General features: G+C 45.3%; 2 protein-coding genes across 2 annotated transcripts in view; both read left to right on the forward strand.

Annotated features, from left to right (window-relative positions):
• Positions 1 to 11,001, forward strand: part of trpc7b (transient receptor potential cation channel, subfamily C, member 7b) — a 60,169-nt gene extending 49,168 nt beyond the window's left edge. Inside the window, exons 9-11 of the mRNA XM_090219484.1 lie at positions 2,385 to 2,465; positions 7,654 to 7,729; positions 10,290 to 11,001. Of these exons, the coding sequence (XP_090075610.1) occupies positions 2,385 to 2,465; positions 7,654 to 7,729; positions 10,290 to 10,432 (300 nt within the window). The 3' untranslated portion in view covers positions 10,433 to 11,001. The remainder of the gene's footprint in view (positions 1 to 2,384; positions 2,466 to 7,653; positions 7,730 to 10,289) is intronic.
• Positions 11,002 to 24,026: 13,025 nt separating this feature from the next.
• On the forward strand, positions 24,027 to 26,319 carry LOC118946064 (small integral membrane protein 32). The gene is made up of 2 exons (XM_036970342.2): positions 24,027 to 25,274; positions 25,530 to 26,319. The coding sequence occupies exon 2, from the start codon at positions 25,571 to 25,573 to the stop codon at positions 25,892 to 25,894; it is 324 nt and encodes a 107-aa protein (XP_036826237.1). The 5' UTR covers positions 24,027 to 25,274; positions 25,530 to 25,570; the 3' UTR covers positions 25,895 to 26,319.
• The last annotated feature ends 325 nt before the right edge of the window (positions 26,320 to 26,644 follow it).

Raw genomic sequence — 26,644 nt, forward strand, 5'->3', positions numbered from 1 at the left:
TAGCTCATGTTGTATTGTTGTGGCTAACTCCTCCTCATGTCTAGCTCATGTTGCTGTGGCTATATTGTTCTCAAATATAGCTCATGATGTTGTGGCTGAATTCTCCTCATATTTAGCTCATGTTGTGTTGTTGTGGCTAACTTCTCGTATATATATCATGTAATGCTGTTGTGGCTAACTCCTCCTCATATATAGCTCATGTTGTTGTTTCTAACTTGTCCTTAAGTATAGCTCATGATGTTGTGGCTGAATTCTCCTCATATTTAGCTCATGTTGTGTTGTTTTGGCTAACTCCTCCTCATATATAGCTCATGTTGTGTTGTTGTGGCTAACTTCTCCTCATATATAGCTTATGTTGTGTTGTTTTGGCTAACTCCTCCTCATGTATAGCTCATGTTGTGTTGTTACGGCTGACTTCTCATGTACAGTATACCTAATATTGTGTTGTTGTGGCTAACTTCTCTTCATATACATGAACAATATAAATAAATACTAACTAAAGTCAAGGTTGATCACCTGTCTTCTGTAGTTGTTCCTGCATACTGTATACTGAATACTTGTCATTCCTGCCTACTGAATTTTGAATACTAGTTGTTCCTGCCTACTGAATATTGAATACTAGTTGTTCCTGCCTACTGAATATTGAATACTAGTTGTTCCTGCATACTGAATATTGAATACTAGATGTTCCTGCATACTGAATACTAGTTGTTCCTGCATACTGAATATTGAATACTAGTTGTCCCTGCAATCTGATTACTGAATACTAGTTGTTCCTGCCTACTGAATATTGAATACTAGTTGTTCCTGCATACTGAATATTGAATACTAGATGTTCCTGCATACTGAATTCTTGTCATTCCTGCCTACTGAATATTGAATACTAGTTGTTCCTGCCTACTGAATATTGAATACTAGTTGTTCCTGCATACTGAATATTGAATACTAGTTGTTCCTGCATACTGAATCCTGAATTCTTGTCATTCCTGCCTACTGAATATTGATTACTAGTTGTTCCTGTATATTGAATACTTGTCATTCCTGCCTACTGAATATTGATTACTAGTTGTTCCTGTATATTGAATACTTGTCATTCCTGCCTACTGAATATTGATTACTAGTCGTTCCTGCATATTGAATACTAGTTGTTCCTGCATACTGAATATTGAATACTAGTTGTTTCTGCATACGGAATATTGAATACTTGTTGTTCCTGCATACTGAATATTGAATTCTAGTTGTTGCTGAATACTAGTTGTTCCTGCATACTGAATTTTGACTATTAGTTGTTCCTGCAACCTGAATACTGAATACTAGTTGTTCCTGCATAATGAATTTCGGAATACTAGTTGTTCCAGCATACTGAATTTCGAATACTAGTTGTTCCTGCATACTGAATATTGAATACTAGTTGTTCCTGAATGCTGAATACTAGTTGTTCCTACATACTGAATATTAAATACTAGTTGTTCCTGCATACTGAATTTCAGAATACTAGTTGTTTCTGCATACTGAAATTATTATTCTTATTATTATCATCCCCAATTTCATGGTATCCAATTGTTAGTAGTTACTATCTTGTCTCATCGCTACAACTCCCAACTCCCGTACCTGGCGACCTGGTCAGCTCGCACTGCGCCCGGCCCGCCACAGGAGTCGCTAGTGCGCAATGAGACAAGGATATCCTTACAAGCCAAACCCTCCCTAACCAGGATGACGCTAGGCCAATTGTGCGTCGCCCCATGGACCTCCCGGTCGCGGCCGGCAGCGACAGAGCCTGGGCTCGAACCCAGAGTCTCTGGTGGCACAGCTAGCACTGCAATGCAGTGCCTTAGACCACTGCGATGCAGTGCCTTAGACCACTGCGCCACCCGGGAGGCTGCATACTGAAATTTGAATAGTATTTGTTCCTGCATACTGAATTTCGGGAATACTAGTTGTTCCTGCCAATACCAGCACCTGGATTTAGAGCAGGGCTCTCCAACCCTGTTCCTGGTGAGAAACCCTCCTGTAGGTTTTCACTCCAACCCTGTTCCTGGAGAGCTACCCTCCTGTAGGTTTTCACTCCAACCCTGTTCCTGGAGAGTTACCCTCCTGTAGGTTTTCACTCCAACCCTGTTCCTGGAGAGCTACCCTCCTGTAGGTTTTCACTCCAACCCTGTTCCTGGAGAGCTACCCTCCTGTAGGTCTTCACTCCAACCCCAGTTGTAAGTAACCTGATTCAGCTGATAAACAAGCTAATTATTAGGATCATGTTTTCTGTATTATGGTTTGAGTGAACCTACAGGACGGTAGCTGTGTAGGAACAGGGTTGGAGAGCCCTGATCTAGATGCTGTGCTGTGCACAGGGTTTCTTCTGTTTATATATGTATATGTTTTTGCAGGGTGAACGCTACATGGCCCATGGTCGACTACGAGAGGAGTCCACTCTCAGACAACCTATCAAACACCCTACCAGATACCAGGTAAGTAAGTAAGAAAGAAAGAAAGAAAGAAAGAAAGAAAGAAAGAAAGAAAGAAAGAAAGAAAGAAAGAAAGAAAGAAAGAGAGAAAGAGGGAAAGAAAGAAAGAGAAAGAAAGAAAGAAGAGGGGTGTGGGAGGGTAATGGAAGAGAACAAGTCAGAGGGAAATGGGGGGCACAGAAGGAAAGAGAATGATAGAGCCAGGGAGAAATAGACAATTATCGAGACAGATACAGTGCCTTGCGAAAGTATTCGGCCCCCTTGAACTTTGTGACCTTTTGCCACATTTCAGGCTTCAAACATAAAGATATAAAAGTGTATTTTTTTGTGAAGAATCAACAACAAGTGGGACACAATCATGAAGTGGAACGACATTTATTGGATATTTCAAACTTTTTTAACAAATCAAAAACTGAAAAATTGGGCGTGCAAAATTATTCAGCCCCCTTAAGTTAATACTTTGTAGCGCCACCTTTTGCTGCGATTACAGCTGTAAGTCGCTTGGGGTATGTCTCTATCAGTTTTGCACATCGAGAGACTGAATTTTTTCCCCATTCCTCCTTGCAAAACAGCTCGAGCTCAGTGAGGTTGGATGGAGAGCATTTGTGAACAGCAGTTTTCAGTTCTTTCCACAGATTCTCGATTGGATTCAGGTCTGGACTTTGACTTGGCCATTCTAACACCTGGATATGTTTATTTTTGAACCATTCCATTGTAGATTTTGCTTTATGTTTTGGATCATTGGATCACTTGGTTCACAAGTTGGTTCATAATCCACTTGTTTCTCTCCTTCAAAATGCATACAAAGGAATCCCAAAAGTTAACAATAAACTTTGTTCAAAAAAGTCAAACAACGTTTCTAATCAATCCTCAGGTACCATAATATGTAAATAAACAATCACATTTAGGACGGAGAATAGTATGTTCATTACCGGAGATAAATAACGAAGTGTGGGCCCTCATCAATGCACGCCACAATACTACAGTCAAAATGGGAGCCACCTAGAAATACTACAAATTCTAGCTCATTTTTCAAAAAACAAAACTGAAACTGTTGACATCTAGGGGAATCCCTAGGAACTCCAATCTGTGAGGTATTCCTTTGATTTTCCCATAAGCAAGGATTTGGATGGGCAGACACCTAAAAAAAAAAATCTGGATGGATTCTCCTCGGGTTTTCGCCAGACATTACATTATTTTATTTTATATTTATTATTTTATTTTCAGAGTGTTTTCTATCCAATACTACCAATTATATGCATATCCTAGCTCGGTATCCGAAATACCGAATACTGCCACCGGCCCTCAAGAAGTTTTAAGCCATCTTGCCACAACTTTGGAAGTATGCTTGGGGTCATTGTCCATTTGGAACACCCATTTGCGACCAAACTTTAACTTCCTGACTGATGTCTTGAGTTGTTGCTTCAATATATCCACATAATTTTTCATCCTCATGATGACATCTATTTTGTGAAATGCACCAGTCCCTCCTGCAGCAAAGCACCCCCACAACATGATTGCTGCCACCCCCGTGCTTCACGGTTGGGATGGTGTTCTTCGGCTTGCAAGCCACCCCCTTTTTCCTCCAAACATAATGATGGTCATTATGGCCAAACAGTTCTATTTCTGTTCCATCAGACCAGAGGAAATTTTTCCAAGAAGTACGAACTTTGTCGCCATGTGCAGTTGAAAATCGTAGTCTGGCTTTTTTTGGTGGTTTTGGAGCTGTGTCTTCTTCATTGCTGAGCGAACTTTCAGGTCATGTCGATATAGGACTCGATTTACTGTGGATATAGATACTTTTGTACCTGTCTCCTCCAGCATCTTCACAGGGTCCTTTGCTGTTGTTCTGGGATTGATTTGCACTTTTCACACCAAAGTACGTTCCACTCTAGGAGACAGAACGCATCTCCTTCCTGAGCAGTATGACGGCTGCGTGGTCCCATGGGGTTTATACTTGCGTACTATTGTTTGTACAGATGAACGTGGTACCTTCAGGCATTTGGAAATTGCTCCCAAGGATGAACCAGACTTGTGGAGGTCTAAAAGAAACTTTGAGGTCTTGGTTGACTTCTTTTGATTTTCCAATGATGTCAAGCAAAGAGGCAACTGAGTTTGAAGATAGGCCTTGAATATATATCCACAGGTACACCTCCAATTGACTCAAATGATGTCAATTAGCCTATCAGAAGCTTCTAAAGACATGACATCATTTTCTGGAATTTTCCAAGCCGTTTAAAGGCACATTCATCTGACCCTTTGGAATTGTGATACAGTGAAGTGAAATAATCTGTTTTAAACAATTGTTAGGAAAATGACTTGTGTCTTAACCAACTTGCCAAAACTATAGTTTGCTAACAGGAAATTTGTGTAAGTAAAAATACTTAAAGTAAGTAGTTTTCTCCCCAATTTCGTAGTATCCAATTGTTGTACTATCTTGTCTCATCGCTACAACTCCCGTACGGGCTCGGGAGAGACGAAGGTTGAAAGTCATGCGTCCTCCGATACACAACCAACCAAGCCGCTGCTTCTTTAACACAGCGCACATCCAACCCGGAAGCCAGCCGCACCAATGCGCCGGAGGAAACACTGTGCACCTGGCCACCTTGGCTAGCGTACACTGCGCCCAGCCCGCCACAGGAGTCGCTGGTGCGCGATGAGACAAGAACACCCCTACCGACCAAGCCCTCCCTAACCCGGGCGACGCCCCACGGACCTCCCGGTCGCGGCCGGTTACGACAGAGCCTGGGCGCGAACCCAGGACTCTGATGGCACAGCTGGCGCTGCAGTAACCACTGCGCCACCCAGGAGGCCCCCTATTTATATTTTTCGACAACTTTTACTTTTGACTTTGCTACATTCCTAAAGAAAAGGATGTGCTTTTTACGCCATACATTTTACACCCAAAAGTGTCAAACATTTCCCATGCTTAGCAGGACAGGAAAATTGTCAAATTCCCACACTTATCAAGAGAACATCCCTAGTTATCCCTACAGCCTCTGATTTGGCGGACTCACTAAACACAAATACTTGGAGTGTGCCCCTCGCTATCCGTAAACTAAATAAATAATAAATAAAATTGTGCTGTCTTGTTTGGTTAATATAAGGAATGTGAAATTATTTCTACTTTTGCTTTTACTTTTGATACTTCAGTATATTTGAAACCAAATACTTTTATACTTTTACTCAAGTAGAATTTTACTGGATGACTTTCACTTTTCCTTTTTAATTTTTACATTTTTATTTAACATTTATTTAACAATACAGTTATTTTCTATAAATGTATCTTTACCTTTACTCAAGTATGACAATTGGGTACTTTTTCAAACACTGCTTCAATGTTATTATAGTTTTTTGTTTTTATATTAGTTGTATTTAGTTATAGTTGTATACAAATGCTTCCATTTAGTTTTTTATTTCATTTCAGTTTTAGTGTTAGGGACAGAAAGTGTGAGAGGCTAGGAGCCAATTGGTATATGGTATAGTTTTGTGCGTTAATTTTACGTCACTTCTACCAACTGGGGGCAGTAAGACATACGGTGATGGGTCAGGTCATAGGTTAGGTTAGGTTAGGTCTTCTCATGACACCAATGCTACGTTGGAGTCATTCCACGTCCCTTTTGATTGGCTGGTCATTTGGTCAAGAAAACACTTGATTTGTCTAGAAACAATTGATCCATTATTGCAATACGCTTTTGGAAACCTTGAACACTCAACTTAATTATCATCACAAAATAACTTTACAAAAGACAACCTCTGTGGAAATCTGTGGTGAAACATGTTATATTTAACACAGCTTCGAGCTGATGTTGTTGTTTTCTCTTCCCACCCGAGTTTCCATTAGCTCAGGAAGTTCCATGTAAAACCTCAGCGGGAATCTTTGAGATAAACACGCATAATAAGTATATTGTTTTGTATTCATCAAATTATTTTTGGTTGATAATTAAACTGAGTGTTCAAGGTACATATGAAAGTAGAATATCTGAGGTTTCCAAAAGCGTAGTAGTTATCAACGTGTGGATAAAGTCTTGGTACAGTTGCCCCACTGGGGTCAATTGTTGAAATGAGAACCCTATGGCTGTATGGGTTCTCAGGAGCTAAGGTTAGGTTGTGTTTAAATTATAAAATCAATCTCGATGTGACTTGGATTTAAAGGAATACCGCAGAGACTGGTGCAAACAAAATATGTTGGAAGGTAAGTCTCTCTCCCAATCTAATACGTTTTAGCATTTGTTAGCCACCTAGCAGTTTTTCCCCTGTTAGCTAATGATAGCTATTGCTAGTTCAGGGCAGCAGGTAGCCTAGTGGTAAGAGCGTTGGGCCAGTAACCGAAATGTTGCTGGATCGAATCCCCGAGTTGACAACATAATAATCTGTCATTCTGCTCCTGAACAAGGAAGTTAACCCACTGTTCCCGGGAAAGCTGTCATTGTGTCATGAGAATTTTTATCACAATGGTTGAACTCAACTATCACTATAGCTTTGACCAATTCCCAGAAGTTTGTAAGACCCTGGTTAATGAAGAATTAGACAAAGCCCCCAGTCTGCAATAGGCTAGTTTTTTATTGAGAGAGCTCTGAAGTCAAAAATGCACACACACACACACACACACACACACACACACACACACACACACACACACACACAGTTTTGTCACTTTTCTACCAGCCTTGGCAGTTTCTCGCCGTTCCTCTCCTCCCTAAATTAGAGGCCTTGGAATGGCCCTCTTTCCTGTTGTCAGCTTTTTCAGAGTTATAACCAGGTCATGTGTAGTCTAGTTGTCCTTTGTTGTCTCAACTGTCACATTGCTACATAGTAACACAATGGTCTAGTCACACACACATTATGGAATTTTGACTCTAACACATTTCATACAATTCTATGATTTCAGGGTTGAATTCTTTAGTCATTACTTTAAACATATAAATTCCTTTATCACATTGTAAATAAGAATTTGTTCTTAACTGACTTGCCGAGTTAAATAAAGGTTAAATAGTTATTATTTTATTTCAGTTTGCTAAATAGTTTTCTCATGATTAATTTTAGTTTTGTATAATAACCTAGTATAATATTTTCAGCTTTCATAACTCCAACTCTCTCCTCTCCACCTCTTCTCTCCCTTTCATATTTTCTCACCTCTCTGCACTCTCCTCCCATCCTCCTCTCCCCTCATCCATCTCTCCTCCTACAGAAGATCATGAAGCGTCTCATTAAGCGGTATGTTCTGAAGGCTCAGGTTGACAGAGAGAATGATGACGTCAATGAAGGTGAAGATCTAATCTCCTTTAACGTCGACTTTATGTAACTCACCAGATTCTGCCTGACTGGGTTGCTGTTGTGAGTGTGACTGGGTTGGTGTTGTCAATGTGATTGTAACTGGGTTGGTGTGGTCAGTGGGATTGTGACTGTGTTGGTGTGGTCAGTGTGAGTGTGACTGGGTTGATGTTGTGAGTGTGACTTGGTTGATGTTGTGAGTGTGACTGGGTTGATGTTGTGAGTGTGACTGGGTTGATGTTGTGAGTGTGACTGGGTTGATGTTGTGAGTGTGACTGGGTTGGTGTTGTGAGTGTGACTGGGTTGATGTTGTGACTGGATTGATGTTGTGAGTGTGACTGGGTTGATGTTGTGGTGTGACTGGGTTGATGTTGTGAGTGTGACTGGGTTGATGTGGTCAGTGTGACTGGGTTGCTGTTGTGTTTGTAAGTAACTGGGTTTCTGTTGTCAGTGTGAGTGACTTTATTGCTGTTGTCAGTGTGAGTGTAACTGGGTTGCTGTCGTGAGTGTGACTGGGTTGCTGTCGTGAGTGTGACTGGGTTGCTGTCGTGAGTGTGACTGGGTTGCTGTTGTGAGTGTGACTGGGTTGCTGTCGTGAGTGTGACTGGGTTGCTGTCGTGAGTGTGACTGGGTTGCTGTCGTGAATGTGACTGGGTTGCTGTCGTGAGTGTGACTGGGTTGCTGTCGTGAGTGTGACTGGGTTGCTGTCGTGAGTGTGACTGGGTTGCTGTCGTGAGTGTGACTGGATTTCTGTCATCTGTGTGACTGGGTTGCTGTCGTGTGTGTGACTGGGTTGATGTCGTGTCTGTGACTGGGTTGCTGTTGTGAGTGTGACTGGGTTGCTGTTGTGACTGTGACTGACTGGGTTTCTGTTGTCAGTGTGAGTGACTGGATTGCTGTTGTGAGTGTAACTGGGTTGCTGTTGTGAGTGTGACTGGGTAGCTGTCGTGAGTGTGAATGGGTTGCTGTCGTGAGTGTGACTGGGTTGCTGTCGTGAGTGTGACTGGGTTGCTGTTGTGCTTGTGAGTGATTGTGTTTCTGTTGTCAGTGTGAGTGACTTTATTGCTGTTGTCAGTGTGAGTGTAACTGGGTTGCTGTTGTGAGTGTGACTGGGTTGCTGTCCTGAGTGTGACTGGGTTGCTGTCGTGAGTGTGACTGGGTTGCTGTCGTGTGTGTGACTGGGTTGCTGTCGTGAGTGTGACTGGGTTGCTGTCGTGAGTGTGACTGGGTTGCTGTCGTGAGTGTGACTGGGTTGCTGTTGTGAGTGTGAGTGACTGTGTTTCTGTTGTCAGTGTGAGTGACTTTATTGCTGTTGTCAGTGTGAGTGTAACTGGGTTGCTGTCGTGAGTGTAACTGGGTTGCTGTCGTGAGTGTGACTGGGTTGCTGTCGTGAGTGTGACTGGGTTGCTGTCGTGAGTGTGACTAGGTTGCTGTCGTGAGTGTGACTGGGTTGCTGTTGTGCTTGTCTGTGACTGTGTTTCTGTTGTCAGTGTGAGTGACTTTATTGCTGTTGTCAGTGTGAGTGTAACTGGGTTGCTGTCGTGAGTGTGACTGGGTTGCTGTCCTGAGTGTGACTGGGTTGCTGTCGTGAGTGTGACTGGGTTGCTGTCGTGTGTGTGACTGGGTTGCTGTCGTGTGTGTGACTGGGTTGCTGTCGTGTGTGTGACTGGGTTGTTGTCGTGTGTGTGACTGGGTTGCTGTTGTGAGTGTGACTGGGTTGCTGTTGTGACTGTGACTGGGTTTCTGTTGTGCTTGTGAGTGACTGGGTTTCTGTTGTCAGTGTGAGTGACTGGATTGCTGTTGTCAGTGTGAGTGTAACTGGGTTGCTCTTGTGAGTGTGACTGGGTTGCTGTCGTGAGTGTGACTGGGTTGCTGTCGTGAGTGTGAGTGTGACTGGGTTGCTGTTCTGAGTGTGAGTGTGTATTGTATCCTACAGATCACTTTGGACTTAAAGAAGACTATTATGAGCAAAATTTCAAAATGTGTTTTTTTAATTGAAGATTTGTAATGAGGTAATAGTGGACATCTCCAGGCTGATGTGTGTGTTTCTTTGCGTTTGTTTTTGTCACGTTCGTCGTATAGAGGAGACCAAGGCGCAGTGTGATGAGAATACATTCCTCTTATTTATTTAACGAAGAACACTTGAAAACTTAAACTATACAAAAACAGCAAAACGAACGTAAGCTATATATGATAAGTGCAGACACAGGCAACTAACACATAGACATAGACAATAACCTACAAAATACCCAAAGCAGATGGCTGCCTAAATATGGTTCCCAATCAGAGACAACGATAAACACCTGCCTCTAATTGAGAAACAATCTAGGCAACCATAGACATATATAAACACCTAGATGATAAACAACCCCATAAACCTACAAAACCCATAGACAGTACAAAAACACAAACATCACCCATGTCACACCCTGACCTAACCAAAACAATAAAGAAAACAAAGAATACTCAGGTCAGGGCGTTGTTATGTTATGTTTCATTCATATGTTTTGGTGTGTGTGTGACTGTCTGGCTGTGTGTGTTTGTGTCTTATAGGTGAGCTGAAGGAGATCAAGCAGGACATCTCCAGCCTGCGCTATGAGCTCCTGGAGGAGAAGTCTCAGGCCACCGGAGAACTAGCTGACCTCATCACACAACTCAGTGACAAGTTTGTCAAGAACACCACCAAAAGACCCTGAGAGAGAAGGGGAAGGGGGAGGAAGGTGGAGACCTGAAAATAGACAGAGGGAGAGAAGTGGGAAGAAGGGGATAGAGATGAGAGAAGGGGGGGGGGGAGAGAGCTGGTGGACAGAGAAAGAGAGAAAGTGGGACAGAGGGAGGTGAGAAGAAGAGATGAAGGGGGGAGAGGCAGGAGAGAGGACTGAAAGAGAGGAAGGAGGCTCTGAGCAGTATGAGGGGTACATAGGGGATTGTTAAGAGTACAATTCTGATGCAGCGAAGAGAGAGGTCACCCCTCCAAAACACATTGCCAAGATACATCAGCTCACCCTACCATGGGAACAGAGAGTGTGAGTGGGAGAGAACAGAAGTTGAAAAAACACTGTGATGGTATTTTTACCTGAGGTATTGTTAGGGTGTCTGTACCTGAGGTATTGTTGGGGTGTCTGTACCTGAGGTATTGTTGGGGTGTCTGTACCTGAGGTATTGTGCCGTATAGCAGTCCACTGTTTCGGGAAGATAAATATAATGGACATTTTTATAGAGTTGGCAATCTAATTAACACATTGTCCAATGCCCATAGGTTCAAACACACACACACACATTCAAACACACACACTTGGTAAGCTAATTACTGTATAACTCCTAATAAAGTGCTGATTAAAAAGTGGTCTGTTTATCACATGACAACCTGAACACACTCAGACCACCATCTGCTTACCTGCAGGACTTTGATTGGTTCTCTCATGGGCACCTAGAATATATTGGTTCTAAACTCCAGCTGTTGAGGGCATGTTGGCTTCAGTACACAGTCTGTACTCTGTCTATCTACCCTACCATGCTCTGAATAAATTCACACACCTGGTCGGACAGTGTAGACTGCACACTGTAAATGGTTATTGAAACAACATTTGGAACTTTAAACTCTATCTTTGTTTTGTGTGTGTGCGTGTGCGTTACTTGCGTGCATAAGCGAGAGAGAGAGAGAGAGAAACTATATGTGAGTCACTTTGAAGAGTTCAACGAAAATTGTAATTGTTTGTTAAAAACACTTAACATTTTCACTCATAGAAACCAAACGGAATAGAGACTCAATATACTGTATTTTTCAATTGTAGCGGAAAAAAGGGGAAAAATCTTGTATATTTTGATCTTGAATTAAAAGGAATAAACTGGATATTGTTTTGTCTGATTAATTCTGTTTATTAATCAGTCTGTACAACCTGTGATTTTATTGAGCTGAGAAATGTGATTGTTCTGTTGTCAGCTCAATTACACGCAGTCAAGCAAGACCGAACCTCTGGCGACCACGTCATTATGTCTGTACACACTGGAAAGGGCACCGCCACACACATACAAATGCGCGCACACACACAACCAAACACCAATACGACACACACTGCGCAAACAGTCTGTTCGTGCATTGTGAAAACAGACACACACACCCAACCTGGGCAAATGTGGTCCGATAGATATTGTGTAGGCCTACACACACACACACACACACTGTATACAGTAATCTACTGATGACACAGTACACAAATGCACACACACACAGCACACTCATTTATAATCTATTAATAATTGGTCCATTCCACACAATTCAACATGTCACCTAGCAACTCTACATATGCAACTCAAACATCCCACAACAACTATCTGTGCATTCAGACCTTTTCGTTCAGTGTGTGTGTGTAATTGTTTATTTGCGTGAGAACACACAAAGACTCCCCACATGACCTTGTGGGAACAGTGTGTCACAATGTTATGGATCCACGTGCTTACCGAGGATGTCCCATCTTCACTCTGTATTCTTTCAATCTGTAATGACGTCTGAATAGTCTGGAGTTTAACAGGCTGGGGTCATGTACTCCTGTAAAAGTCAGCCTTTAAAGTTAATCCATAAAACGTTAACATATACCTGGCCTTGTATGGTATTTTACTAGACAGGAAGACACAGTTACACAAACACACGTGCGCACATACACACACACACATACACACACACACACAAACACATATCTCTAGCCCAAAGCTGACCAGTCCATTCTCCATAATAACTAAGGTGGTCTTCCCAGCACAAATAAATTACATTTATTTTATATCTTTAGTTCTCTTATTCAACTTCCCTCTGATATCTGTCTGAGCCCCTGGGGTCTTACCCAATTATACTTTGTGTTAAACCTGCCACCCTCTCTTTGGTGTAGTTTGGAAAGTCCCGGAGGCCCAAGGGAAGGATGTGATTCCTCTCTAACTCTCCTCCTTCCCCCTCTATCTCTTTTCACAGAGCAACAACACCCCCTGGCACAGAAGACGGGACTCATTGGATTTGGAGGAGAGATTATACCCCTGTAACACTGCTTCTGCCTGCAAACCATCTAGGGATTTAGACAACTCGACAGACACACACACACACACACACACACACACACACCCTTGACTGCTATCAAGAACATTCACCTCACGTACATCTCACACAAATGATGTGTGGATGAGAAAACACACCACTTGGGATTGAAGAACTACGAAATACATTTCTGTATACATTTCCTATTTTCACATTTAATAAAAGCAATATTCTAAGGTTATTCCCCTCTATCGTGACAGACTTATAAATAACCTCCAATACCTGGCAGCCAATATCCAATTTCTAGAGAAGTCTTTGTTGCTAGAGTGTCGTCCAGTAGGAATGGGGGGGGGGGGCAATAAGAGTGCCCACACATACACTGACTATACATTAAGGACACATTCCTAATATTGAGTTGCACCCTTTTGCCCTCAGAACAGACTCAATTTGTCGGGGGATGGACTCTACAAGGTGTCAAAAGCGTTCCACAGGCCCATGTTGACTCCAATGCTTCCCACAGAGGTGTCAAGTTAGCTGGATGTCCTTTGGGTGGTGGACCATTCTTGATACACAGGAAACTGTTGAGCGTGAAACACCCAGCAGCGTTGATGTTCTTGACACACTCAGAACTGCACCCACTACCCTACCCCGTTCAAAGGCACTTAAATATTTTGTCTTGCTGACTGGCACATATACACAATCCATGTTTCAATTGTCTCAAGGCTTTAAAATCCTTCTTTAACCTGTCTCCTACCATTCATCTACACTGATTGAAGTGGGTTTAACAAGTGACATCAATAAGGGATCATAGCTTTCACCTGGATTCACCTGGTCAGTCTGTCATGGAAAAGGCCTAATGTTTTGTACACTCAGTCTATACTGACTAAACACATGTATACCCATGCCCTGACACAAATCAAAGATCGTTATGTGACCTCACACTGACGAAGCATAAACTCCCTGTCTCTGTCTCTTTTACAGAACATAATGATGGTTTCCAACCTCGTTAGTGTTCTCTATTCCTCTCTCTCTCAACCCCTCCCCCCTCCTCTCTCTCTCTCCCCCCTCCCTTCCTCCTCTCTCTCCTCTCTCCCTCCCTCTCTCTCTCCCTCTCTCCCCTCCAACTCTTTCTCCTGTCTCCCTCTCTGCCTCCCTTCTCTCTCTCCTCTCTCCCTCCTCCTCTCTCCCTCTCTCTCGCCATCTTTCTCCTCCCTCCCCCCTCCTCTCTCTCTCCCCCCTCCCTTCCTCCTCTCTCTCCTCTCTCCCTCCCTCTCTCCCCTCCAACTCTTTCTCCTGTCTCCCTCCCTCCCTCTCTGCCTCCCTTATCTCTCTCCTCTCTCCCTCCTCCTCTCTCCCTCTCTCTCGCCATCTTTCTCTCTCTCTCTCTCTCTCTCTCTCTCTCTCTCCCTCCCTCCCTCCCTCCCTCCCTCCATCCTCTCTCTCGCCTCTCTCCCTCCCTCACTCTCGCTCCCTCCTCCTCTCTTTCCTCTCTCCCTCCTCCTCTCTCTTTCCTCTCTCTGTCTCCTCTTTCTCTCCCTCTTCTCTCTTTCCCTCTTTACATCTCTCTCTCCTTCCCTCCCTCCCTCCTCTCTCTCGCCTCTCTCCCTCCCTCACTCTCGCTCCCTCCTCCTCTCTTTCCTCTCTCCCTCCTCCTCTCTCTTTCCTCTCTCCACCTCTCTATATCTTCTCTCTCCCACCCTTTCCCTTCCCCTCCATCTCTCTCTCCTCTCTCCCTCCATCCTCCTCTCTCTCTCCTCCCTCCTCCTCCTCTCTCCTTCTCTCTTTCCCTCTCTCTCTCCTTCCACCTCTCACTCCTCTCTCCCTCCCTCCTCATCTCTCCCTCCCTCCTCTCTCCCTCCATCTTCATCTCTCTCTTCTATCTCCCTCCTTCCTCCTCTCTCTCACCCTCCCTCCTCCTCTCTCTCTCCCTCGATCCTTTCTCTCTCCTCTCTCCCTCCCTCCTCTCTCTCTCTCCTCTCTCCCCCCTCCTCCACTCTCTCCTCTCTCCCTCTTTTCCCTCTCTCCCTCCATCCATCCATCCATCCACCTCCCTACTTCTCTTTCCCTCCTCTTCTCTCAGGTCTTTGTTTCGTTGTCTCTGTCTGGTGTGTGTGTTCGTGTCTATTTGTGTGTGCGTGCATAAATGTGTTTGTGTGGCGACCCTGGAAGCAGTTCAGCAGCATGTAATTAGCTGTGTGTTTATCTCTTCTCTTCTTAACCAACCAGTGATCCAGCCTAAACCAGCCTGTAATCAACAACAGGGACAGAGTAGACACTCAGCTCTGTTTTTTGTCTGCTACTGGTTTGTCTGTGTTCATTAATGACCGGCCTTGCGGTGTGGTGAGGTGCATGCTAACGAGGTAGCTCTGGTCCGGGGCGCCTCTCACGGCTCACTGGAGCGATCACCTAAACCTCCCCCCGTCCCCCATCTCCGTCCCTGACACCGGCTTCTGATATTACGCAGCAGTTTTAGGAAGCCAAAATGGCAGCTGAGCAAAATATCTTACAAGCAAGTGGATCCTCGTTGTGTTGATTTCACGTTGTAAACAAACGTGTTCCTGGCTAGTGTCGATGTTAGCAGGTTCATTGAAAAGGTTAGGGCAAGGAGAGCTGATCCGAGATCAGCTCTTATGAGAGATGGCTGCCATCTCTTACGGCTTGATGGAAGCAAAAATAAAAAGATATCTGGGTGAATGCAGTGTACAATCCACTCTGCTTATGACATGCTGTACACTGTATATATGAACCAATGTGGTTAAATGCTGTGGAACAGAAACACTCCTATGAGTTCAAGAATAAATCCACTTTTAGAACCAAATAGTGTGGAATGGATGGGATTACCATATGAGCACCAGAGTCTGTCCATTTAGAGATGTGTTAGTAGAAACAGAAACGTCTAGTTGTTTCTAGTGAAGTCCCAGAGTCTGTCCATTTACAGATGTGTTAGTAGAAACAGAAACGTCTAGTTGTTTCTAGTGAAGTCCCAGAGTGTGTCCATTTAGAGATGTGTTAGTAGAAACAGAAACGTCTAGTTGTTTCTAGTGAAGTCCCAGAGTGTGTCCATTTAGAGATGTGTTAGTAGAAACAGAAACGTCTAGTTGTTTCTAGTGAAGTCCCAGAGTGTGTCCATTTAGAGATGTGTTAGTAGAAACAGAAACGTCTAGTTGTTTCTAGTGAAGTCCCAGAGTCTGTCCATTTAGAGATGTGTTAGTAGAAACAGAAACGTCTAGTTGTTTCTAGTGAAGTCCCAGAGTGTGTCCATTTAGAGATGTGTTAGTAGAAACAGAAACGTCTAGTTGTTTCTAGTGAAGTCCCAGAGTCTGTCCATTTAGAGATGTGTTAGTAGAAACAGAAACGTCTAGTTGTTTCTAGTGAAGTCCCAGAGTGTGTCCATTTAGAGATGTGTTAGTAGAAACAGAAACGTCTAGTTGTTTCTAGTGAAGTCCCAGAGTGTGTCCATTTAGAGATGTGTTAGTAGAAACAGAAACGTCTAGTTGTTTCTAGTGAAGTCCCAGAGTCTGTCCATTTAGAGATGTGTTAGTAGAAACAGAAACGTCTAGTTGTTTCTAGTGAAGTCCCAGAGTCTGTCCATTTAGAGATGTGTTAGTAGAAACAGAAACGTCTAGTTGTTTCTAGTGAAGTCCCAGAGTGTGTCCATTTAGAGATGTGTTAGTAGAAACAGAAACGTCTAGTTGTTTCTAGTGAAGTCCCAGAGTGTGTCCATTTAGAGATGTGTTAGTAGAAACAGAAACGTCTAGTTGTTTCTAGTGAAGTCCCAGAGTCTGTCCATTTAGAGATGTGTTAGTAGATTGCTGTGGACGTGAATGGCTCTGGCTCTGCAACAGACGAACATCCCACAGTATCTCATGTTTCTGGGAGGATAATCAAGTGACTAATTGAACAGAGACCCAGCCAGCCAGGGCTGATGATGTACATTGAGGGAATATCCTAATTTGCAGAGTAAGTTCCAGCCAGGTTAAAGAGGAGGTGGAAGGAAGAAAGGAGGTTAATGGTGAACATGGAGAGCAGGAGTCATTTGCATACTGAAACCGTTGTTTATATGGAACTTGGCTGCAGTCAAACGAGAATCATCAGAGAAGAAAATGAGGCATTGTAACGTGGTTGAAGGCTACTGGTCGATGTTGTCCCTGCTATCAGACTAGTCAATCGAAATCAGTTTCCGGACATTCCGGGCAGAGCAAGACAACAAGAGCATCCATCTTTCAATGGACTTAAGCAATCAATTAAACAATGTTCAGTGTGCTAATCAATTCAAATGAAATGACAAAGGCTTTCTTGTGTTACCTTGATAACTGAACTGAATAGGTTCATCTGTGAGTCCACATTTTAACAGGGCTAACTGTGTGTCCCTGTTATCAGAGCAGCTGTTCTGTCTGTGTTTGTATCCGTCTGTTGTTCGTTTTGGGTCTGGTCTGTGTGCTCTAGACTGGTAACAGGGACACTCAGTGCTGATGGCTGTTATCTGCATTAGGGTTGGAGGGACTCAGGGCTTTGTGTACACAACAGAGACAGACGCCTGAACGTGCACACATTGATGGCTGCGAACTTTCTACTTTTAAACTCGGACAAAACAGAGATGCTTGTTCTAGGTCCCAAGAAACAAAGAGATCTTCTGTTGAATCTGACAATTAATCTTAATGGTTGTACAGTCGTCTCAAATAAAACTGTGAAGGACCTCGGCGTTACTCTGGACCCTGATCTCTCTTTTGAAGAACATATCAAGACCATTTCAAGGACAGCTTTTTTCCATCTACGTAACATTGCAAAAATCAGGAACTTTCTGTCCAAAAATGATGCAGAAAAATTAATCCATGCTTTTGTCACTTCCAGGTTAGACTACTGCAATGCTCTACTTTCCGGCTACCCGGATAAAGCACTAAATAAACTTCAGTTAGTGCTAAATACGGCTGCTAGAATCCTGACTAGAACCAAAAAATTTGATCATATTACTCCAGTGCTAGCCTCTCTACACTGGCTTCCTGTCAAAGCAAGGGCTGATTTCAAGGTTTTACTGCTAACCTACAAAGCATTACATGGGCTTGCTCCTATCTATCTCTCTGATTTGGTCCTGCCGTACATACCTACACGTACGCTACGGTCACAAGACGCAGGCCTCCTAATTGTCCCTAGAATTTTTAAGCAAACAGCTGGAGGCAGGGCTTTCTCCTATAGAGCTCCATTTTTATGGAACGGTCTGCCTACCCATGTCAGAGACGCAAACTCGGTCTCAACCTTTAAGTCAATACTGAAGACTCATCTCTTCAGTGGGTCATATGATTGAGTGTAGTCTGGCCCAGGAGTGGGAGGGTGAACGGAAAGGCTCTGGAGCAACGAACCACACTTGCTGTCTCTGCCTGGCCGGTTCCCCTCTTTCCACTGGGATTCTCTGCCTCTAACCCTATTACAGGGGCTGAGTCACTGGCTTTACTGGGGCTCTCTCATGCCGTCCCTGGAGGGGGTGCGTCACCTGAGTGGGTTGAGTCACTGATGTGGTCATCCTGTCTGGGTTGGCACCCCCCCCCCCCCTTAAGTTGTGCCGTGGCGGAGGTCTTTGTGGGCTATACTCAGCCTTGTCTCAGGATGGTATGTTGGTGGTTGAAGATATCCCTCTAGTGGTGTGGGGGCTGTGCTTTGGCAAAGTGGGTGGGGTTATATCCTTCCTGTTTGGCCCTGTCCGGGGGTGTCCTCGGAGTGGGCCACAGTGTCTCCTGACCCCTCCTGTCTCAGCCTCCAGTATTTATGCTGCAGTAGTTTATGTGTCGGGGGGCTAGGGTCAGTTTGTTATATCTGGAGTACTTCTCCTGTCCTATTCGGTGTCCTGTGTGAATCTAAGTGTGCGTTCTCTAATTCTCTCCTTCTTTCTTTCTCTCTCTCGGAGGACCTGAGCCCTAGGACCATGCCCCAGGACTACCTGACATGATGACTCCTTGCTGTCCCCAGTCCACCTGGCTGTGCTGCTGCTCCAGTTTCAACTGTTCTGCCTTATTATTATTCAACCATGCTGATCATTTATGAACATTTGAACATCTTGGCCATGTTCTGTTATAATCTCCACCCGGCACAGCCAGAAGAGGACTGGCCATCCCACATATGCTCTCTCTAATTCTCTCTTTCTTTCTCTCTCTCGGAGGACCTGAGCCCTGGGACCATGCCCCGGGAGTGCCTGACATGATGGCTCCTTGCTGTCCCCAGTCCACCTGACTGTGCTGCTGCTCCAGTTTCAACTATTCTGCCTTATTATTATTCGACCATGCTGGTCATTTATGAACATTTGAACATCTTGACCATGTTTTGTTATAATCTCCACCCGGCACAGCCAGAAGAGGACTGGCCACCCCACATAGCCTGGTTCCTCTCTAGGTTTCTTCCTAGGTTTTGGCCTTTCTAGGGAGTTTTTCCTAGCCACCGTGCTTCTTCACCTGCATTGCTTGCTGTTTGGGGTTTTAGGCTGGGTTTCTGTACAGCACTTTGAGATATCAGCTGATGTACGAAGGGCTATATAAAATAAATTTGATTTGATTGAGTCCCCCAGACAGGCAGCTCTGTCCCTAGCCTGTCTGCTCTGTCCCTGGCCTCTCTGCCCTGTCCCTGGCCTCTCTGCCCTGTCCCTGGCCTCTCTGCTCTGTCCCTGGCCTCTCTTCCCTGTCCCTGGCCTCTCTGCCCTGTCCCTGGCCTCTCTGCCCTGTCCTGGGCCTTTCTGCCCTGTCCCAGGCCTCTCTGCTCTGTCCCAAGCCTGTCTGCCCTGTCCCTGGCCTCTCTGCTCTGTCCCTGGCCTCTCTGCCCTGTCCCAGGCCTCTCTGCCCTGTCCTTGGCCTCTCTTCCCTGTCCCTAGCCTGTCTGCTCTGTCCCTAGCCTGTCTGCTCTGTCACTAGCCTGTCTGCTCTGTCCCTGGCCTGTCTGCTCTGTCCCTAGCCTGTCTGCTCTGTCCCTAGCCTGTCTTCTCTTTCCCAGCCTGTCTGCTCTGTCCCTAGCCTGTCTGCTCTGTCCCTAGCCTGTCTGCTCTGTCCCTAGCCTGTCTGCCCTGTCCCTAGTCTGTCTGCTCTGTCCCTAGCCTGTCTGCTCTTTCCCAGCCTGTCTGCTCTGTCCCTGGCCTCTCTGCCCTGTCCCTGGCCACTACCCTGTCCCTGGCCTCTCTTCCCTGTCCCTGGCCTCTCTTCCCTGTCCCTGGCCTCTCTGCCCTGACCCTAGCATGTCTGCTCTGTCCCTGGCCTCTCTGCCCTGTCCCTGGCCTCTCTGCCCTGACCCTAGCCTGTCTTTTCTGTCCCTAGCCTGTCTGCTCTCTCCCTGGCCTCTCTGCCCTGTCCCTGGCCTCTCTGCCCTGACCCTAGCCTGTCTGCTCTGCCCCTGGCCTCTCTGCCCTGACCCTAGCCTGTCTGCTCTGCCCCTGGCCTCTCTGCCCTGTCCCTAGCCTGTCTGCTCTGTCCCTGGCCTCTCTGCCCTGTCCCTGGCCATTCTGCCCTGTCCCTGGCCACTCTGCCCTGTCCCTAGCCTGTCTTTTCTGTCCCTAGCCTGTCTGCTCTGTCCCTGACCTCTCTGCCCTGTCCCTAGCTTGTCTGCTCTGTCCCTAGCCTGTCTGCTCTGTCCCTTGCCTGTCTGCTCTGTCCCTGGCCTCTCTGCCCTGTCCCTAGCCTGTCTGTTCTGTCCCTGGCCTCTCTGCCCTGTCCCTAGCTTGTCTGCTCTGTCCCTAGCCTGTCTGCTCTGTCCCTGGCCTCTCTGCCCTGTCTCTGGCCTCTCTGCCCTGTCCCTGGCCTCTCTGCTCTGTCCCTAGCCTGTCTGCTCTGTCCCTGGCCTCTCTGCCCTGTCCCTAGCCTGTCTGCTCTGTCCCTGGCCTCTCTGCCCTGTCCCTGGCCATTCTGCCCTGTCCCTGGCCACTCTGCCCTGTCCCTAGCCTGTCTTTTCTGTCCCTAGCCTGTCTGCTCTGTCCCTTGCCTCTCTGCCATGTCCATAGCTTGTCTGCGCTATCCCTAGCCTGTCTACTCTGTCCATTGCCTGTCTGCTCTGTCCCTGGCCTCTCTGCCCTGTCCCTGGCCTCTCTGCCCTGTCCCTAGCCTGTCTGTTCTGTCCCTGGCCTCTCTGCCATGTCCCTAGCTTGTCTGCTCTGTCCCTAGCCTGTCTGCTCTGTCCCTGGCCTCTCTGCCCTGTCCCTGGCCTCTGCCCTGTCCCTGGCCTCTCTGCTCTGTCCCTAGCCTGTCTGCTCTGTCCCTGGCCTCTCTGCCCTGTCCCTAGCCTGTCTGCTCTGTCCCTGGCCTATTTCTTCTGACCCTGGCCAGTGGGGCTATGAGAACACCTTCCTCTCGCCTATATTACATAGCTGAAGTGAATCTGGGAGAAATCCTGCATTGCGCCCTCCCATGATGTAATACCCATCCTATTATAGAGCCATACAGAAACAGACTCAAACACAAATCTTTCAGACATGTCCTCTGGCTCCAGTGACCTTACTTATTTTAGATTTATTTTGAATAAAAAACATTTTTGATATTTAGGTTGAGATCACACAGTTTACATTTAGGAGAAGTGTAGCTAACTCTAAAACTCTAAAACACTCAATCCTGTTTGTGTGGGAGTTACAGTATTTGAGGCAAGTTAAACTTGTGAAAACATTGGATATATAAGGGAAGATATCACAAAGAGCCACAAAGTCTCCCTCCCTCAAAAACACTGGATGGCACGGGCCCAGTGAGCGGCGCTCGGTGGGGGAGGGGTGGGTGTTTGTGTATGCTGTGTACGTAATCACTATCGCCTTTCTCTCAGGCAACCCGCTGGGCCGGTTATGTCTCATTTCTCTCTCTCTCTCTCTCTCTCTCTCTCTCTCTCTCTCTCTCTCTCTCTCTCTCGCTCCCTATATCCCCCTCAGTCTCTCTGTCTCTCTCTCTCCCTCTATCCCCCTCAGTCTCTCTGTCTCTCTCTCTCCCTCTGTCCCCCTCAGTCTCTCTGTCTCTCCCTCTATCCCCCTCAGTCTCTCTCTCTCCCTCTGCCCCCCTCAGTCTCTCTCTCTCTCTCTCTCTCTCCCTCTATCCCCCTCAGTCTCTCTCTCTCTCTCTCTCCCTCTATCCCCCTCAGTCTCTCTCTCTCTCTCTCTCCCTCTATCCCCCTCAGTCGTTCTCTATCCTCTTTCTCTCTTTCTCTCTCTCCCTCTCTTTTTTTCTTTAATCTCTCTCTCTTTCTGTGTTCTCTCTTTCTCCCTCCCTCCCTTTCTCCCTGTCTCCCTCCCTCACTCCCTCCCTCCCTCCCTCCCTCCCTCCCTCCCTCTCTCTCTCTTAGGACTGTCTAAGGAACTTCTCTGTTCCCTTGTAAATTATTTTACAAGACAAAGACCCAAGACATGATCCCGTGCTGCTCTATAAATTGTTGTTAGTCTTTCTCGCTTTCTGTCATTCTTGAATGTATGTGTTAATAAGAAAGAGACAGAGAAAGAGACAGAGAGAATGTGAGGGCCGAAGAACGAGATAAATAAAAATGTGTGTGTGTCGGAGACAGAGAGGAAGAGAGAGAGAGAGAGAGAGAGATTGTCAGCATCCCTAATAAAGCCTACTACAGGAAGACAAGTGTTCATCATCCAAATTTGATTGTCATGGTGATGAGCAGAGCTGGGTACCAAACACAATTAGCTATGGAGAAAGGCATCTTTGAACACCTGTGTATGTACTATATATATTTCTCTCCTGGTTGACCCTCTCTGTCAGAATAGGTTGCTCCGCTCTGTAGGCAAGCTGCTTGTTAACCTCGTGCCAGGAGACTGGACTGGAATTTGGCAAATACGGGTGAGATTGTCACCAAGCGGAATGTAAAGAGATCGAGTAGGACAGCGGAGCACTGGAAAAGTGGGTCATTCTTATTGGGGGGGGGGGGGGGGGATTAGGCCTAGGGCATAAGAGTGTCACTTGGAAAAAGCTATTACTATCCCCTTACCCGTCACAATTACTGAGATGTTTTCTCTTCCATATGTAAACACGGCTTGAGGCTCTACTTGTGTTCATCTGTCACAAGGAGATGTAGCCAAGCACTGGGGTCGAAATCCTCTTTTAGCATTTTATATAACTTAGTGTAGGGTTGCATAACAAGGTGATGACGTTTCACATAGTCGTCTAGAGGTCATTTAAGATGCAATGGCTTGGTCTTTATATAAAGGAATGTTACATTATGACATCATGCTCTATGTCCTCTTTGTCTTCCCACTGATCAGTAGGAGGTGGATCTAGGACACCATTCCACGTCTACCTTCCATGTAGTTGAAGATGACAGGAGAGAAGGACAGGAAGCTATTGAAGTCCCTCTGGAGAGTAAATTATTGTGATCTTGTATAGATTCAGATGTATTATGTTGCTATGACATTAAAATGATAAAATAATAAGATACACTCTATATTGCACATGAAATCAAACTCCTGTTCTTCAATGGTGAATGTTTTTTAATCTTTCCTCGCTTGGCAGATACAGTATGTATGAGGTGTGTGTGTGTGTGTGTGTGTGTGTGTGTGTGTGTGTGTGTGTGTGTGTGTGTGTGTGTGTGTGTGTGTGTGTGTGTGTGTGTGTGTGTGTGTGTGTGTGTGTGTGTGTGTGTGTGTGTGTGTGTGTGTGTGTGTGTGTGTGTGTGTGTGTGTGTGTGTGTGTGTGTGTGTGTGTGTGTGTGTGTGTGTGTGTGTCAGTGGACCATGGCAGTCTGTCGTTCTGTTGCGACCACGACAGGTTCTCATGAATATGAACCATCCAGCCAACCTTTTAAGGTAGTGCTGTTTTAATCATATCCAAACCAAATACCCACTGTAATAATGCTGGATTCCAATGGTCACCTTCACATCTCGGACAAATGTCATCATTATGGTTTCTATACAGGGGCTGTGCTGTATTCATGCCTATTCTGTGATATTCAAGGCTATTATGATAATGTAGCAAATGTTTATACATACTGCATTCCATTTGCACTTTGGGAATTCATATACCATGTATAAACCCACTCACTTTTGGCAAGAAGCTTTAAGATCTATAGGTTAATATATGTACATGCCTCCATCTATTATGATCCATAAAGCCTCACCATCTCCAAATGTCCATTCCATCCCAGGAGTAGAATAACCCTCACATCTCCACAGCCCCACGGTCTACTCTTTATATGGCTACCAAGGACATGGCCTTGCTTCGTCATCAGTCTCACTGTCATAGTACTCATCCACTCGCTCTGAGAAAAACAAACTGTTTTTGTGTATTTTTCAGGAGAAGGGTTGGGTGTGCAAGCGTTTACACATGAGGGTTAAGATGAATGCATTCAGATTGCAGCCTAGTTGCATGTCTGGTTGGGGGCTGTTCCTTTAATTGCCTCCCTCCCCACCTCCCCACCTCCCCAAGCTCAGCTCAGCTCTCTCTCTCTCTCTCTGTCTCTCTCTCTGTCTCTCTCTCTCTCTCTCTCTCTCTGTCTCTCTCTCTCTCTCTGTCTGTTTTCATTACCCTGAGAGATTCCGCACTGCCCTAACAATTGTTTCACTCACTTTTTTTCAAATGAAGAAGGACCTGTTGGGAGAAAAACGAGAGAGGGTGAGGGAGACAAGGCGTCACATGACACGCTTGACTTTAACACATCCCTGTCCAATGACATCTCCTCACCAACCCTGCGCGCACAGGGAGCCCATCCGGCGCGCTCCCTCTCCCTCTCTCCCCTCTCGGTAATCAATCTATCCTCTCCCCACAACACACAAACCGAAGCAGGGAGGAAGCTGTATACGAAATGGAGAGAGAGAGAAAGAGCTCCATCGGGAGCTGGTGAATAATATTTATGTATTCTATACATTTTCTGTCTCTCTCACACCATTATCTTCGGGTCTAGGTCGATATTCCCGTCAGGGGATCGTTTTGAGTTGAAGGCACTCAAAACCGAGATGTATCGACCTTTCCTGGATATAAGAACGTGAGTGGAGCGCGAGAAGAAACCGGGAGTGAACCGGTTTGCCCCTTGCCTACTCTTTCTCTTCCCGCGTTCCAACCAAGACATTACAGCGCGCTAAGGAGCCACTTGGACCAACCTTATAAACTTGACCAATTATACCAAGTAGCCATTCAATTTGCATAGTGGGCGACATTGTCACTTTATACAGTCCAGATAGGCTACTCTGGTGTTTACGGTAATAACTCTCAATAAAGAAATCAGAGGATTCAAATTGTTAAATATATCAGAGGAATTCCGTCCTCATAATCTCATCGCTACGACCGGAGAAGCTCCTGCATGGTTTAGGCCTACATCACCGGTAACGAGACTAGACAACCTATGGTGATTTTGAGTGACTTAGACATACATGGATATGCGAAATTAAGTTCTGCGGCTAAAGGACAGGCGGCATATGGTCTGTTAGCGCGGCGGATTTAGTGCCAAAACAACACCGCCTCTCCAGAGCGCGTCCTCCCTGGGAGAGATTGGACAGAGCAAACAAAGCCTGGGGAATGCGGTCTCTGTTTCCCTGGGTCTCCATCTCACCTGCGGGGACTCTACGCGGAACACACAAAGTAAGTATTTGATTTGAGTAAGTAACGGATTCGTATGAGGTAGGCTATTATGGATAGAGACACTCAGTTCCTTTGCGGTGTTGACACACTCCATGTCTTTCCATGTCCGTCATTATTTTCCACAGGGGTATGTAGCCCAATTGTGTTCTTATTGTCGTTTGTGAACTGTTTAAAAACATTTGCATGATTGATCGTTATATAGCCTATCAATACATTGATCTGGGATTAGAAACTGCTATTTTACTCCCTTCCCAGTTGAACGTTGACCGGGTGGACCGCCGGTGACGCGAGAGGTCATGTTGAGACAAATCCTGCTGAATTCCACCAACGCACTAGACTTCGACCTAGGGATGGCCCTCCAGACGCACGAGACCGTGTCCGTTAACGCATCTCACGGATCGGTGAACATGGCGGCGCTGCCCACGGGCAGCAGGGGCGGGATGCGGGAGGACGGGGAGCTGAACAAACCGGACCTGGCCACCTACATGATAATATGTCTGTTGCTGTTTCTGCTCGTGCTGCTCATCGTTTTCTTCATCAACTGTCAGCTGAGGAACTCTTTCTTCGCCTCCATGCCCTACGATCGGTCTCTCAGAGAGGCCCGGACCTCCTACAAGTAGAACCCGATACCAACTCAGCTGGTAACGTCTGTAGGCTTAGGTAACGTGTGTTATGAATGTGTTCATGGAGGGGTGTGTTATATTGACTATGCATAGTCCAGACGCTGTGAGTATCCGATACGTGTTCATTTGGCACAATGACATAGAGACCTATTACGCTCCCTGTTCCAAACTGGACTAAATGTCATTACGTGTAGGTCTATATTCATTTTTATTTTATTTCAGCTTTATTTAACCAGGTAGGCTAGTTGAGAACAAGTTCTATATAATGGTGTATGTTTTTTGTTTGTTTTTGAATATAAAACATTTTATATTACAGCACTGTAATACGCTCTTATGTATATCTATTGTGTAATTCTGAGCTTAACGTTTTATTATTTGTATTGTGTAAAACTATGATTAAATATATTATATTTGTCCATCTAGTTCAATATGGCTATATGAAAATCATAGGGTGATGATGATGATGATGATGATGATAATGGGATGACACGGGTTGATAGATGAATATCCAAGACAAGAGGTTTCATGAATGGAATCCCTGTTTATTACGCACTTTCGTTTATTTTTTAATTAAGCCGACACTCACAATTGTCTAGTGTAATTTCTCGCAGAACAAATGGTTTACGCTGATATTAATCGCCCGAGCCAAATTTACTATTTATCCTTTTAGCCTCGCTGTCTACGCCGACCCCACTCAAATATGTTGTTCCAAAATACCACTAGATGCCAAGACAGTTTTGTCACCAC

The sequence above is a fragment of the Oncorhynchus mykiss genome, chromosome 25, assembly GCF_057628025.1.
Source record: "Oncorhynchus mykiss isolate SJ-2025 chromosome 25, ASM5762802v1, whole genome shotgun sequence".
Taxonomy (NCBI): Eukaryota; Metazoa; Chordata; class Actinopteri; order Salmoniformes; family Salmonidae; genus Oncorhynchus; species Oncorhynchus mykiss.